Source organism: Carassius auratus, unplaced genomic scaffold, assembly GCF_003368295.1.
Source record: "Carassius auratus strain Wakin unplaced genomic scaffold, ASM336829v1 scaf_tig00216860, whole genome shotgun sequence".
Taxonomy (NCBI): Eukaryota; Metazoa; Chordata; class Actinopteri; order Cypriniformes; family Cyprinidae; genus Carassius; species Carassius auratus.
This window is the reverse complement of record NW_020528772.1, coordinates 392,575-409,797: the sequence shown is the minus strand read 5'-3', so window position 1 is coordinate 409,797 and position 17,223 is coordinate 392,575. Positions and strand designations below refer to the sequence as shown.

Sequence of the window (17,223 nt, the reverse complement as noted above, 5' to 3'; positions counted from 1 at the left end):
TGATTGTAAAGTACCTTTCCATTAATATAAAAGTGTATTATATAATTTTTATAATCCATTAAACCCATGTCAAGAAGCGGCACAACGGGATAAGAAGGGTGGATGATTAGCGAGGGATCCCCGGTTCGTCTAACCGTCACAACATATCGTGTGAACATATTACTGACCATTTGATAATTAAATGTATAGTCTATATTCTAATGATAACTTAAACTATGTTAAAATAAATGTTACTGTAATAATTTTGAGGAATGTTTCATTTGCATAGAACGTGTTGTCTTTCTTAACGCTTTATTGTACCTTCGCGTGATGGAAAATCAATTAATGAGCAATCGATGCCAACTAATTCAGCACCTTCACTCGGGACAACGCTCTTGTAAGGGCAGCGTGCTAAGAAACTTCCTAAGGGACACTTCGGGGAACACACTTAGGAACATAAACAACTTTGGTAAGATATATCTTTCGAGGTCTTCTTAGCGCGCTAAGAGTGAGCGTTATCAGGGAACCGGGCCCAGATCAGTTCACTTCTCATCTTATAATACCAGTGCAGTCAAATCAGTAATATTGCGAAATATTGCAGTAATAGATTAGATTCAACTTTATTGTCACTGCACATTAAGGTACAAGGCAAAGAAATGCACCTAGCATCTAAAATTAAAAATAAAGCAGTGCAAGGCACATGGCAGAGAGAGTGCAATCCAGTGAAGTGAACAAACAGTGCAGATAAAAAGATTTTAGTGCCAAAGAAGCTTATTCAGTCTGATTAAAGTGACAAAAGGCTCAAGAGCAGTTATTTTATTTAAACTGACTGATGAGATTGAAGAATGACGTCAGTTCCATGCTGAATGAGGTAGTGATCAGACCAATGCTTTAATATGTTGAATATTAATGAGCCAGCAACATACAGGAGAGAGATTAAACAGGACACTGAAAGAAGATGGATGTACTTTTCTTAGAAATCCAAATAGAAAAGAAACAGTTATTTGTACACAAGGACATAAACAACTTATTTTGTCAGTTTTGTAAACAGTGTAATTTCGTAGCCTGTGTTTGTTTCTCTTTGAGTGACCTCTGGCGGCAGGATGGAGATAAGACGCCAATTTTATTAGCTGTTATATTCCTTTTATTTTATACATCAATAAAACTAGTAATAATATTTCTAAATAACACATTAAACAAAATAAGGAATATTACTTTTGTAATAACAATATATTTATTTACCTTCACATTTAGCAGACGCTTTTATCCAAAGCGATTAATACATTTCTTTTTAACAGTACCTATGTTCCCTGGGAATCAAACCCACAACCTTTTGCACTGCTAACACAATGCTCTACCACTGAGCCACAGAAACACTGGAGAAAAATGTAAGAAAAGGTTTCATGAGCAATAATGAGTACTAAATTAATTTATTTTCATTCATACTCGTCGCCGGAGGGCGCACTCGAGCAAAATCTCTACAAGTGAGACGCTCTGATGAAGTTCCAGGAAATTCAGCTTTTGAGGTAGATGTAGCCTAGTAGCTGAATAATATGCAGATATACGTTTTACTGATAAAACATGATGGAAATAAATTATTCAGAAACATACCAACGAGAAGTTGATCTGAATGAAATAGATACTGGGGAAGGGTCCGCATGCGGATCGGTAGCCCCCAGTTTTATGTCCCGCCGAGAGGGGAATAGAGATGCTCTAGCTGCGTTGGAAGGAATAATTAGGAGTTAAGTAGGGAATGATCAGTTTGAGGAATATTATTCTGATGTAGGCCCTGAAAGTGACAGTTAAAGAGGATTCAACAGAGGATGAAAGTGTAGATCCAAGAACAGACAGAGATGTGATAACTTCCCCCATCAGAGAAACGAGGAGACAGAGAAGGCTCAGTTTCAGGGATATAACTCCTGAGTCAAGAGACCAGTCAGAGGAAGAAATAGAGTAACCAGTTGAGATAAATTGCACTTATTAATTACACTCGGGGACACCAGGCCAGAGAAGGCCAATAACTCCCATAAATCAGGTGCATACTCCAAGATGAACTTAAGATAATTCAATGGAATCCAAAGTAACTCTGGAAGAATTAATGAGAAAAGATCAGGAGATGAAACTGAAAAAGGTCAAACTGAAAAATACTACAGTGAAAGGAAATGTGAGTGAACTATCCAGATATGGTGAACAGATCAAGATATCTGGTGAGTCAGTAGAATTGCATATTTTGGCTGAATTTGGGCTGCACGGAGGCAGATAATTAGCTAGGGTTTTTGAAGGGTTAATTCCTAATAATAAAGAAGAAATTGAACAGGAAAGCTTTGAAGAAAAGTGGCATAGAGTAGCAGGAGCAAAATAATTCCTTCTTTATGATCCAGAGACATCTCCTGAAGAATTAGAAAAAGCTCTATTCGATATGACAGCAAGACAGAAATAATCCAGACAGACAGGGAAAAATCAGATAATAAAACACAAAGGTCTAAAAACCCAACGAGACCTTGAAAGCCTTGAAAAGAAGCCCTATAATCACTATGAGATGGAGAGTAGATCCAAAAGCAGAGACAAACTGGAGAAAGATCTGGCCCTAAAGATACATCCCGTGTAGGGAGAAAATCTAGGGAAAATGGAACTGAGAATAGTGGAGAGAAAAGTAATCCAGAAAAGTCCAGAATAATTGAATAAAAGACACTAAAAAGTAGACCCTAAACAAGAAATAGGCAGAGTGAAAAACAGCTGACAGAAAAAAAAATAAGTCAGTGTAGAAAAAGAGGAAGTTAAAACAAAGAGAAAGTAAAAGAAAAACAACAAAGAACATCCAGAAGTGATATAAGAATAGGATTCTTCGGCTCCCCTTAAAAAATCTTAATGAAAACAGATGACGTTAATCAAAGATGACACAAGCTTTGTGCTAAATCAATTTTAAAGTGCAATTATGAAAGTTTTATCAGAAATCCTGCTTATACAGTAGTTTACATTGATGATATTTTGATATCCACAAAGGATAAGTAAGAGCACTTGAATCTGCGTTGGCTCTTTGTTTTGGTGATCCGTTTTGGACTCTCTACTAGCGGTGTAGAAAAGGAAAGTCAACTGCACCATCTGCTGGACACTCTTGGGTATCCAGGTTAACAAACATCCAGGCCACCGTAGTTATCATGCACTGATCATGCGACAGGACAGCCAATCAAATCACTGTGTTATCGGATGACTGTTAAAATAGAACCTTTAAGCTTCGTTTTGCATGGTCAGAAAGAGATGGTTCGTGTTGTCTCCTGATTCCTGTCAAAGTCGTGTGTGTTAATGACCAAAAGTAAGTGTTTGTTTATCTTGGATAGTGTTGTTAACGCTGATTAAGATAATTGGTTGAGATGTTTATGTATAAGATTAGACGATCGCGCGGAAGACCTGCGGCTCTGCACGATCATTTGTTTATGTAAACATAAGCGCTGTAGAGCAAATATGTATACATAGAATCTAGCTTTGCAACCACATGCAACCATATGAGACACTTCCTCTTTACGTTCACATCTCTGAAGAAGAAGAGGAAGTTACATTAACACTGTGAAGTGCAGAAGGGCGATGCTCGATTGCATTTCTGACACACTAGCAAGAAGCAGCGATGACGAGATCTGATGAAAATAGCGCTGAGAAAATAGTAGCTGCTGTGAATAAAAGATTATTGCAGCTAAAAGCTGTAGCAAAAGAACAACCAAAAGTTTTTTTCTCTATGACTGGAGAACTGGCTAGGTTAAAAAGAAACCTAGTGATGAACCAGGCTCGTGAAAATAGTCATAGACAGGAGCAATGGAGTTTAATTCTAGGAGACAATCAATTAGATTTGAGAAGAATTAAACAGAAAAGGAAAGATAAAGTTACTAGGTATCATAAGAACCATAAGCACCTGCCCAAATATTTCACTGATGGAAGTGAAAGATAATGAGGATACTTGGTTAAATTTAATGGACAGCTGATCACACAGAATGAGGAAATTCAGGGGACCGCACAGTTAGCGGAATTGACAGCTGTTGAGAGAGCACTTCAGAGAGATGATGAATTAGGTCTAGGGATGCACGATATTGGATTTTGGCCGATATTCGATATGCCGATATTTTCAAAATAATTTTGGCCGATACCGATAACGATATATATACAAATTTTTTGCCTGATATATTTAAATTTAAATTTTACTGAAGAGAAATCCATGTATCTCTTCTGTACTGATTCTACCATAAATGTATTATTTTACAAATGTAGACAGACATTCACACCTGAAAAACAGGTCTTGGTGCTGCTCAGGATGACGGCTCTTAAGATGTGTAATCATATTTGTAATGTTGAAAGACTGTTGTTTTACGCTGTTTAAATAGCAACTTTGTTATCTGTTTGACAGATCTCAAAATGCCTCCACACAGCTGAAATGTTGTAAGTTTAAGTTTTTGGCGCTCAAGCTACGTTCATGGTCGTCGCGCGCACACGCCCCCGTATCGGTTTGGCTCATCGGCAGAAATATTCATATCGGCCGATGCCGATAATGGTCATTTTAAGCTTTTATTGGCCGATACCGATGTTGTGCCGATATTACCGTGCATCCCTAATTAGGTCATAAAGAAATTGAAATTGGTTCTCTGAAGGTTTGAGCACGGTTGATAAAGTGAAAGCCATAACAGGCTCCAATACAGTAGAACCAGAGAATGACCGAATCCAGAGTAATGAGGATTTGGTAAAGAAGTAATTAATGGAGAAGATAAAATCCATTATAAACCAAAAAGGCCTAATCCGGGTACAGCACAGTAAACATGGGTCTAGAGCATTTCTATGGTTAGAATCAGAAATGAAAAGGTTTCTTGGCTTTGAGGGAACATATGCCAAAGCCACAGAAGTAATGATACGACCGTTCTGCTGTGTGATATCAGCCATGTGCCCTGCAGAGTCTATCGTTTTGTGACAAGAAGAAGGACATGGACGCAGAATGAATGATGCATAAACAGACTCAAACTGAGATATCGGGAGTAATAAATTGTGAGAATTGTCGGCCAGGACTCTCAAAATTACGGATTGACTCCTATAAAGTATCTGGGAATTTCGGAGAGTGGTGCAGTTGCACTTGGGATGGTATAGTTTTGTGTTCATGTATGGTCTGTAAGGCAAAGGACCAGACTTTGATGTCTTCCAGGTCGATTTGGGAGAACTTACAGGTTCTCAAACCATTAGGATTATATCAGGATGGAATAATGACCAGGTTCTCCAGGCACCCTTATCTAGGGATGCGATGACATGAGAAGGAGGCTTTTCTTGGAACAAGAATGACTTTATTCCCAAGGGATGGGAAAGGATCACGTATTAAAAAGACAAATGAGCATGACTTAGAAAAAATTTTATTATAAAGAAAAGAAAAAGGATTACATTTAAAGGAACAGAAAAGATAATCATTAAGATAAAAAAGTAAAAAAGGGAAGTAGGTGGAGTAAGAAACGTATATATGGTTTAGAGAGTGAATATGACAGTTAAACTATCGGCAGTTTTACTTGTACCTGAACAAGATTAACTGGATATTTGGGGAATATCTATTGAAATTAAAAACCAACAGAAGTCCAACAGAAGATACAAATGGATAATAAAAATGTCATCCAATGGGACAAACAATGGATCTGCAAAGAATAAGACTAAGACAGAAACTGGAGGATTTCTGAATACCGAAACCTCTTCTACTGCATTCCAGGCTGGAGAAATATTGATCTATATTCTGTGGATGCTATTACAAGAAATTAATAAAAATCTCTGGTGGCTGTATTTCTTATCTATTTTACAAATTGGAAGAATACTATTAATAGGAAAACTTAGCCAGATGATTTATGGGTATATAAAGAAAATTGAGAGTACAGAGAAGTTTATGTAAAGGTATTTTCGGATGGTTTCTTGAGCTGGCAAAAAGATGGCCGCAAACCGTAGAGAGACTTTGGCTAAACTGGAGAATCCTACGAGCTTTTGTGGAGAGAGATCAGAATCAGAATCAGAATGAGCTTTATTGCCAGGTATGTTTACACATACGAGGAATTTGTTTTCGTGACAGAAGCTCCGCAGTACAACAGAATGACAGCGACAGAACATAAAACACATAATAAAAGAATAGAAAATACAAATAAGTAGATAGTGAATGACAATATACCAATGACAATTGTAGGCAGGTATATTACAAAATGCAGTTATGTATGTACATATATATTATGTGCAAAATTTAAGTGTATACTAAGTATGTGTGTTAGATAAATAAAGTGTATGTGTATATAAATATAAAGTGTAGTGTGTTCGCCGTTATTATCAGCTGTTCATAAGATAGATTGCCTGAGGGAAGAAACTGGTCCTGTGTCTGGTCGTTCTGGTGCTCAGTGCTCTGTAGCGTCGACCAGATGGCAACAGTTCAAAGAGGGAGTGTGCTGGATGTGAGGGGTCCAGAGTGATTTTGACAGCCCTTTTTCTCACTCTGGATAAGTACAGTTCTTGAATAGAAGGGAGAGTTGTACCAATGATTCGCTCAGCAGTCCGGACTACCCTCTGTAGTCTTCTGAGGTCAGATTTAGAAGCTGAGCTGAACCAGACAGTTACTGAAGTGCAGAGGATGGATTCAATGATGGTGGAGTAGAACTGTTTCAGCAGCTCCTGTGGCAGGTTAAACTTCCTCAGCTGGCGGAGGAAGTACAACCTTTGCTGGGCCTTTTTCACAATGGAGTCAATGTGAATGTCCCACTTCAGGTCCTGAGAGATGGTGGTTCCCAGAAACCTGAATGACTCCACTGCAGTCACAGTGCTGTTCATGATGGTGAGTGGGGGGAGTGCAGGGGGGTTTCTCCTGAAGTCCACGATCATCTCCACTATTTTGAGCGTGTTAAGCTCCAGGTTGTTGAGAGTGCACCAGACAGCCAGCTCTTTTACCTCATGTCTGTAAGCAGACTCGTCACCGTCCTGAATGAGGCTGATGAGTGTGGTGTCGTCTGCAAACTTCAGGAGCTTGACAGAGGGGTCCTTAGATGTACAATCGTTGGTGTACAGGGAGAAGAGCAGTGGGGAGAGAACGCAGCCCTGGGGAGCTCCGGTGCTGATTGTACGAGTGCTGGATGTGTATTTTCCCAGCCTCACTAGCTGCTGCCTGTCTGTCAGGAAGCTGTTGATCCACTGACAGATGGAGGTGGGCACGGAGAGCTGATTTAGTTTGGGCAGGAGGAGGTTTGGGATGATCGTGTTGAAGGCTGAGCTGAAGTCCACAAACAGGATCCTCACATAAGTCCCCGGTCTGTCTAGGTGTTGCAGAACATAATGCAGTCCGATGTTTACTGCATCGTCCACAGACCTGTTTGCTCTGTAGGCAAACTGAAGAGGATCCAGCAAGGGCCCAGTGATGTCCTTCAGGTGGGCCAGCACCAGTTTTTCAAATTACTTCATGACTACAGACGTTAGAGCCACAGGCCTGTAGTCATTTAGTCCTGTAATTTTGGGTTTCTTAGGGATGGGGATGATGGTGGAACGTTTGAGGCATGAAGGGACTTCGCACAGCTCCAGCGATCTGTTGAAAATCCGTGTGAAGATGGGGGCCAGCTGGTCAGCACAGGATTTCAGACAGGCAGATAAGATTGAGAAATGCCTAATGCATGAACTTCCTGGAAATCAAGATCCATTTTCTAAATGTGAAATGAGAGAATTGTTAGAAGTAACACTGATCAGAAATAGGAGGAATGTTTTTGATGTGTACATTGAGAAAAGGTCTAAAAGTGAGAAGATAGGGACTATCCTAGTGAAATGTAATGAGGAGAGAAATCCGAAGGAAGGAGCTAAAACGAGAGGAAATGTTGTAAATGAGGAAATCTAAAGATGGGATTTGTTTTATCTACTGAATCTGTAGATTATTTAAGAATGAGATTTCCCATTCACAATATTCAGAATCGTCTGTCACTCGATAACTGTGATAATGAACCAGGTAAACAAAAAATTGTAATAAGAAAAAAAGAAATGCATGTTAGAATTTGCTCAACAGTTAAACCTCTCACGTATGCCTGCCTCTTGCTAACTGAAGTATGATTGTTCAAGGAAGTGTATTGTACAACTACGTTACAGTATGGACTTTCTTTCTAAAAGCAGTATTGTGATATGTTTTATCTTATCATAAGAGAAATGAAGCTATGCAGTTTAGTTCAGAAATAGTTATTTGCTTCGCCTACGCCTTTAAGATGCTGTAACGGGCTGATATTAAAACTAGAGATGGATTTTTTTGCTTTAAAGAAAGAAAAACTGCAGAAATTACTTCATATGAATGTGTTCTAATAGAGGTTGCTATGAAAGTAATATGTCATACTTCCTGTATCCATAGCAACAAGTATATGAGTGTGTGTATGCGGATGTGTGAGTGTGTTCACCGAAATAAATCATGAAAAAAGGACGTGTTGTTTTTGTGTAATGTTATGATTTGAACACATTCATTTCTGCAATTCAAGGTGAAGACTATACACTATTTACTTTTACTATTATTTTCTTATGAGTTATTGTTTGAATAAAGCGAAACCATTTCATATGGTGATGCGTTTAACATCTTTTAAACAAGTCTCTGAGTAATTTATTAAGAGTAAAGTTATTATTTTATTTTGTTCCTGATCCTGTATTATGAACTGGACTCTGGTGGGAAGAAGTACAGAAGTCTCTCCTGCATCTGATTAATAACAGAGGTAAGAGCGATAGTTTATATTACATTTACGTGTGAGACACAAAGATGTGAATAGAGGTTTAATGTATACTTCTTTAGCCAGAATAAAATAAGACAAAAGGTGGGCTTTGTTATCCTCTCACACCTGACATCAAGCCGATCAAACACTGCTTTAAACACTCGTATCTTCTCTAGTCTCTGATCATGTCATGATTCAGTTTATTTCTGTGTAAACTAACACCATTGATCAACAGGAAGTTGTGGGAGACTGGAGCTAAACGCGACAAAGAATGTGTGACTAAATAAGCAAGAAAAGAGCTGGAGGACACGGTTTAACACTTCTAGTTGTGCAGTTATTTCAGCTGACAGTAGAGTTTCTCTTAATTTTACTACACATCAGTCTCTCATCAGCTCATCTGTCATTTTATTACTGAACCAGTTCTGAAGAGCTTGTCTTCATATTTGTGAACTGAAATCAATGAAGATGTTTCACAGATTCTGGTTCTGTTTGTGTTTGTGGCGTCTGGTTGGTGAGTTTAAATTATTTTTTTATGGCTTCAGTTGCTTCTGTTCTGGTAGCATGTAATAAAACACTGGATAATTTAGTTAGAGAGGTTTAATATTCACTATTATTCTCATATAGAAATGAGTGAACTGTGGTGAGATCAAGTTTGAATTCAGATCTAAATTCAGGTCTATTATGGAATTATAAAATAAAAGAAATATGAAGCTTAAATACCCGACAGTGTTAGTTTGACATTAAAGATTAAAGTAAAAGTGTGACCAAAAGTGATGTCTGGAGGAGATTGGTTTGAGAGTTTGTTTTTAATGACTCTACAAGTTTGATTAAACCATCATAATGAGAGGACAGTATTTTATATCTTTAAAAAAGCTCTGTTCTTCAGGTGTTTTTGGTGAAACGTACGTGAAAACTGGACATTCAGTCACTCTAAACTCTGGTCTTTCTGTAATGATGGATAATGATCTGATTCAGTGGGAGTGTGAATATGGTCTAATCGCTGAAATCAATGTGACGGCCGACAGATTCTCTGTATATGATGATGTTCCTGACGGGAGATTCAGAGACAGACTGAAGCTGGACGATCAAACTGGATCTCTGACCATCACAAACATCACATTTGAACACGCTGTATATTATAGAGTATATAACAACACTATGAGCAAGAGATTCTGGCTCATTGTCTATGGTGGGTTAAATAATTGTTTCAGCTGTTTTATATTTATATCTCACGACCATTTCGTAAGTATTTTACGAAGTGGCTAATTCGTACGAATTTGTAAAACCTCACTTGTACGATTTGACACGATTTGTCTATAAACCCCAGTGTAAGTGATTCGTACAAATTTAAACGAATGCAACTCATAAAATATGTATGAATTGCCGTGAGATGTTTCTGGATGTTTCTGATTCTGGTGATCCTTACAGAATCAGCAAAAAGATACAGTTATTAATCCAAACACCATTTCTGTTCTTTTATGATGTCATTCATTTCAGATTTAAACTTCAAACTATTTACTTTAGTAAACCATTAAATAACACTCTCAATCTGTGATGAACCCTGTTTCTGTTTGTTCTGTGTGTGTTTGGTGATACAGATGAAATATCAGTGAAGGAGGGAGATTCAGTCACTCTGAACTCTGGTCTTACTGAAATAGGTTATGATCGGATTCGGTGGGAGTTTGAAGACAGATTAATAGCTGATATCTATGAATGGGAAAACAGATTCTCTGTATATGATTATGTTCTTGATGGGAGAGACAGACTGAAACTGGACAATCAAACTGGATCTCTGACCATCACAAACATCTCAACTGAACGTGCTGGACGTTATGAACTCGTGATCTACCGTAGGAGCAGAATGAGGAAAACGTTCTTTCTCAATGCTGTCAATGGTGAATTAAACATTTGTTACACCTTTTTTATTTTCTCATCAGATACAATATAATTTTTTTCTATTCTTTTGTTGTATATTATTATTTAAAAACATTCTAAACTAATTTCTTACATTAACAATTAAGTATTTTTACTGTACTAACTTGTGATGAACCCTGTTTCTGTTTGTTCTCTATGTGTTTGGTGATACAGAAGAAATATCAGTGAAGAAGGGAGATTCAGTCACTCTGAACTCTGATCTTACTGAAATAATGAATGGTGTTACAATAAAGTGGAGGTTTGGAGATGAAATCACTTTATTAGCTCTGATCAATAAATGGGATGATGGATTCTCTGTATTTGATGATGCTCTTGATGAGAGATTCAGAGACAGACTGAAGCTGGACGATCAAACTGGATCTCTGACCATCACTAACATCTCAACTGAACATGCTGGACGTTATTTACTACATTTAGGACCAAAACATTTAAATTTAAACCAGTCATTAAAAGCTTTCAGTGTTTCTGTCTCTGGTGAGTAGAGATCATGTGTCCTGTTCTTCAAATATTCTTGATAATAATGTTTATTGACTGATCTGATCTCAGTTTGGTGTTTTTATTCCTCAGACTCTGTCCACTGCTGTGGTTCTACTGAAGCTGTGATCCGATTGGTCCTCTCTGCTCTGGTGGGCGTGGCTACTGTCATTCTTCTGGTTTATGACATCAGATCCAGAAGAGCTGAACAAGATCAAACACAGATTCACACATCAGGTGCATGTTCTTGAGGGGAACTTGAAATCTAAAGGAGACGCTGAACTTTAAAACTTCTTCAAGTGTGTTTTGTGAAGTTTGTCATATTAATATAGATAACTAAAAGTTGCTTTGCTTGTATTATTCATTATATCAGGCTTTCATATTTGATTCAGGGTTTAAGGGCTTTTAAAATGTAATTGTCTAATAATGTTTTTATTGTACAGATGCAGTTTAAAAGCTTGTTGATTATATTTCTCTCAGATAAGACTCTGATCTCACTGTACTATTCATTTGTCGTCTGTATTTGCTTGCCTTTATCAATAAAGTTTTCTCACTCTGAGCTTCAAGAGTCTGTTTATGTTTTGTAGCATTTATAATATCGAGCGCGTCTGGAGGAAAACAGAAGTTCAGAGCGCAGTGTGATGATATCAAGTGATTGTGAATGTTACTCTAGGAAGACACTAGATGACACTGTGTTCAGTGAATATATGTTGGATACATGGCAATTAAGAAAGAAGAAAAGACAAACTGATGTTGTGTTGATAAGATGAATAAAGACAGACATGTTAAGATTGCACTGAGATATTTAAGAACTGAACAAAACATGCAGCATGTACAGTTCTCCCTTATCAAACATTATTTTAAAATACTGAATATAGTATATTAATGAAAAGAGTTTGTTTTCCATTTTGTGTTTAGCAGAGGCAGAAGTCATCATAGATCGATAAACTGTGTGAAGTTGGTCAAATGAGCTCATTTCAGCTATAAAGCACAACACTGATGTCATCATCCAGATCAGTTCACTTCTCATCTGATGATACCAGCGCAGTCAAATCAGTAATATTGCTAAATATTGCTGTAATATTTCCTATTATATTAGATTAGATTCAACTTTATTGTCACTGCACATTAAGGTACAAGGCAACGAAATGCAGTAAGCATCTAAAATTAAAAATAAAGCAGTGCAAGGCACATGGCAGATAGAGTGCAATCCAGTGAAGTGAACAAACAGTGCAGATAAACATATTTTAGTGCCAAAAAAAGCTTATTCATTCTGTTTAAAGTGACAAAAGGCTCAAGAGCAGTTATTTTATTTAAGCTGACTGATGAGATTGTAGAATGACGTCAGTTCCATGCTGAATGAGGTAGTGATCAGACCAACGCTTTAATATGTTGAATATTAATGAGCCAGCAACATACAGGAGCAGGGCCGTGCTGAGACCTTTGGAGGGGCAGGTGCTCAAAGTATAAAAGGGGCACATGGAACAAGGTTTAAATAGCGCGGTTCAAAATAGCAATACAGCAATATATTGTGATGCATTCCTTGCCGATTTGCGTATCGATATGGATGATTATATATTGATACAGCAGCAAATGCTGTTTTGAAAAAGAAAAAGATTAGAAGAGACAATTTTAAGTTTAAAAGAAAAAAAAAAGAAAAAAACAAATCCACCTAATAATAGCTCTGGGATGAGAAACTGAAATGTCTTAAATTGTCCCAGCCTGAAGGCTTTTTCTTCTCTGTTCTACAGAATAATTAAGAACAGCTGTTATAGTAAAAACTATAGAAAACGCTTGTGCCTCTACATTTTCCTCTTTCTCACCAGCCTCAGTCTCCTGGCTTGCTGTTACCTGCTCTTTCTGTCACTTGTGCGTCTACATTTGCCTCTTTTTCTTCCTCTATCTCCATCTCCTCATCTGATCTATTACTTTCCAGTCTCTGTCTATCTAAGAACAAGGCTCAATCTACTATTTTATCATCAATCTATTATTTTAACCATCAATACTATTCTTGCACCTAATCAATAAGTCCACCTTAAATATTGATACAAAACAACAGACAACTGAGTCATGCTATGAAAGCACTGTATAACTGATATAGGCTTATGTTTTATTTATTTTTCCTTTTTATTCAAAACAATTCCAAACATGCTTAATATGTCAGGAAATATATCGATTCTCAAACGTGTAAGTAAACGCGTTCTGCACCTTTATAGATTGTTATTTAATCAATAAAATGAAAGGTAGTGTAATCTATTAACTACACATAAGACACTGACTTTTTACTTAAATGCCATAAAATATTTTTAATACGATTGAATTTGTATTTAATGTAAATTTTTATAACAATATTGTAAGTTACTTATTTTAACACTTTCATTTTACAGAGAGTATAGAACATTTACATTATCAAATAACATTTTCATTCAGTCTAGCCAGAGTTCAGGCACTCTCACAAACTACCATTACAATCACTGAAGCACTTTACATTACATTATGCACATCAAGATTTTTTGTAGTTTTTTCTCTCTCTCTCTCTCTCTCTGAAGAAAGAATTCGCTAAATACTTCAGTCAGCGAGCAAGTGAACAAAAACACCGCGCTTCATGATGACTCTTCTGCACGTCTCCAATTGGCCATTGCATTCGCGCAACAGAACCGTTGATTGGTTATCATCATGAAGCGTTGTACGAACGTCTCTGGCTCAGCGCCAGCCAGCGAACACAGATTTGAATTTAGCAGCTGATGCTGAACGATCTAATCACAACAGTGTGATTATATCAAATATATACAAAATAACATTCTGCTGTTTTTTTTTTTTTTTTGGTCGTTTGGAAGCTGCATTTAAAATCAACTTGGCTCAGAAATCTTTGAATGGGCATGCCGCCTCTTCCCTGATGCCTGTGAAACGTTTCTCCCTCAAACAGCATGCTAACGTTACTCTACACTACAGGCTACACACTGCAATAAAAAAACAACATATCTGCATGTTCTCACATCACGTCGTTCTTGTACAATAATAATAAGTAAATAAATATCAAAAATCACTTCGCTGAGTATGAAACACCAATTACCAGCTTCCGCGGTGTTGAAAATATCCACTGACAATTAAAAAAATGCGCGTGCGGCGTGACGAACCGTCCCGGTCGGATGAGGAGGTCGTCGTCGTCAGGTCAAAGGTCATCATGTTGGTCATCTTATTGACGGCTAAATTATTATTCAAAATTTTATTAATACTTAGATTGGGCATTCACAAAAGGAAACGTTATGACAAAAAAAAATTAGAGGAAATTTTGCTTTGACAAAAGTGCACTTTGGGCACCAAAGGGCAAAGGGGCAGGTGCTCAAGCACCCAACGCCCCCCCCCTGCACGTGCCTGTACAAGAGATTGATTAAACATAAACTGAAACAAGGAGATGGATGTACTTTTTTGAGAAATCCAAATAGAAAAGAACAATTATTTGTACACAAGCACATAGAAAACTTATTTTGTCAGTTTTGTAAACAGTGTAATTTCGTAGCCATAATGTGTTTGTTGCTCTTTGAGTGACCTCTGGCGGCAGGATGGAGATAAGACACCAATTTTATTAGCCGTTATATTCCTGTTATTTTATATATCAATAAAACTAATAATAATATTTCTAAATAAAACATTAAACAAAATAAGGAATATTACTTTTGTAATAGCAATATATTTTTTACCTTGACATTTAGCAGATGCTTTTATCCAAATCAACTTACAGTGCACTCAGGCTATACATTTCTTTTTAACAGTAACTTTGTTCCCTAGGAATCAAACCCACAACCTTTTGCACTGCTAACACAATGCTCTACCACTGAGCCACAGAAACACTGGAGAAGAACGTAAGGAAAGGTTTCGTGAGCAATAATGAGTACTAAATTAATTTATTTTTCATTCATACTCGTCGCCGGAGGGCGCACTCGAGCAAAAACTCTACAAGTGAGACGCTCTGATGAAGTTCCAGGAAATTCAGCTTTCGGGGTAGATGTAGCCTAGTAGCTGAATAATATGCAGATATACGTTTTACTGATAAAACATGATGGAAATAAATTATTCAGAAACATACCAACGAGAAGTTGGGATGATCTGAATGAAATAGATCCTGGGGAAGGGTCCGAATGCGGATCGGTAGCCCCCAGTTTTATGCCCCGCCGAGAGGGGAATAGAGATGCTCTAGCTGCTTTGGAAAGAATAATTAGGAGTAAAGTAGGGAATGATCAGTTTGAGGAATATTATTCTGATGTAGGCCTGAAAGTGACAGTTAAAGAGGATTCAACAGAGGATAAAAGTGTAGATCCAAGAACAGACAGAGATGTGATAACTTCCCCATCAGAGAAACGAGGAGACAGAGAAGGCTCAGTTTCAGGGATATAACTCCTGAGTCAAGATACCAGTCAGAGGAAGAAATAGAGTAACCAGTTGAGATAAATTGCACTTATTAATTACACTTGGGTACACCAGGCCAGAGAAGGCCAATAACTCCCATAAATCAGGTGTGTGATGAAGCGACGCCACTGCTCGCTTCTGGTGAAGGGAATTAAAGGTAACTTGGGTCCGTGTGGATGTAAATGAGTGATGGCTTACTCGCAGAGCACTCTCGTGCAAGGTGTAATTTATTTACAGTGCCAAAAACACAGACGGTCCACAGTGAAATATATATATATATACAGGTGAACACAAAAACCTAAAAAGTACCAAAATAAATAAAAATAAACAAAAAAAAACTTTCCAAAACGTATCCACAGTACACGGTTTGCTTGAGGCACCGCAGATGCACTCTCGCTCTGACTTGGTTAACAAGTCCTGATTATGTGTCTGGCCTCCCTTTTTATAGGCCAGACTCTGCCTTCTTTGAGAACACCCATTGAGAGGTATAGATTAGAGGTCTTCACAGTGCACCCGAGACCTGTCGACCCCGGACCCGACCCGGGACCCGTACGGGTTCGGGTCTATATTTTAAATCATCAGCCGGGTCCGGGTCGGCTCCGAATCTATTACCTCGGGTCCCGGGTCTGTTTAACACATTGTGTGTAATACCCGTGCGATCGGAGTCATCGGACTCGGAGAACATCCGGCCGTGATCAAAGACTGCTTGTGTTTTTTGTAACTTGCAACTTGTAAAATTAGGAAAAGAAAAGAGTGAGCCAAAAAAAGTGATCTCTCTCTCTCTCGCTCGCAGACTCAAGAGTTAATACAAGTGCACACACGGTAATGCTTGCAGACTTGACACACTCATGTTTAATATATTTCAAATCAGCAACACAATCTGAGGTGAACTGTCACATGAATGTTTTCTATTACGCTCAAATTGCGTTAAAGTATTTTAGGTTGATACAGCTAGCACGCATGTGCAGTCATGTTTCTATGGCAAGCAGTGAGGGACACTTCGACCGCCAAACTGCGTTTTACATTTTCTCCCATTTTTATAATATTATAAATGAACCGTTTAATCTTAAAGTTTTAGTGGTTCAGATTCAGACTCGATGCAGAGCAGAGAGCACAGAGATCAGATTATAGCATTATAGCAAATAAATAATGTCAGCGGCCATGGCATTGCACGAGCGATCGTTATTATAGTTCAAAAGGGCAAACAGTGTAAGTTATTATGCAAATTAACTCGAGTCAGAATGTACATGTGCACAGTAGCATTTGTCGTCCATCACCGTGACATCAAGTGGACATTTGAAGCTGAAAAAATAATGAGTGGATTCAGCTTGGACTTGGAATAACGAGAGGAATAACATGATTAACTTTCTTGTCGGAGGATTGTAATGCATCACAGGCAGTCAGGTATAAGGAAGAGAGATCACTGCTCTTTAAATTAGGTAAGACAAAAAGCTGTATTCTTCCCAACAGGTTTATTGACTTGTAATAGCAATTTAAGGTGGAATATGTGAACGTCGGGTCTGTCTTCCCGGTGGGTTCAGGTCCAGATTTCAAATAATATACGGGTCTGGGTCGGGTCCGGGTAGGCATTTCTCGGATCTACACGGGTCCGGGTCCAGCTTTTGAAATAATAGACGGGTCCGGGTCAGTTCGGTGTAGTACATTACGGGTCTCTGTCGGGTTCGGGCATGAATTTTTGGACCCGTGAAGACCTCTA

General features: G+C 38.0%; 1 protein-coding gene across 2 annotated transcripts; it reads left to right on the top strand.

Moving 5' to 3' along the window:
- Nucleotides 1-7,588: 7,588 nt before the first annotated feature.
- Nucleotides 7,589-11,609, top strand: LOC113099076 (uncharacterized). 2 transcript variants are annotated; one of them, XM_026264152.1, is made up of 5 exons: nt 7,589-8,693; nt 9,716-9,879; nt 10,289-10,585; nt 10,779-11,099; nt 11,193-11,609. In XM_026264152.1, the coding sequence occupies exons 2-5, from the start codon at nt 9,849-9,851 to the stop codon at nt 11,348-11,350; spliced, it is 807 nt and encodes a 268-aa protein (XP_026119937.1). In that variant the 5' UTR covers nt 7,589-8,693; nt 9,716-9,848; the 3' UTR covers nt 11,351-11,609. The 2 variants fall into 2 exon arrangements, with proteins under 2 accessions (XP_026119937.1, XP_026119936.1); XM_026264151.1 differs by lacking the exon at nt 7,589-8,693 and having other exon boundaries at nt 8,713-9,879.
- Nucleotides 11,610-17,223: the final 5,614 nt, after the last annotated feature.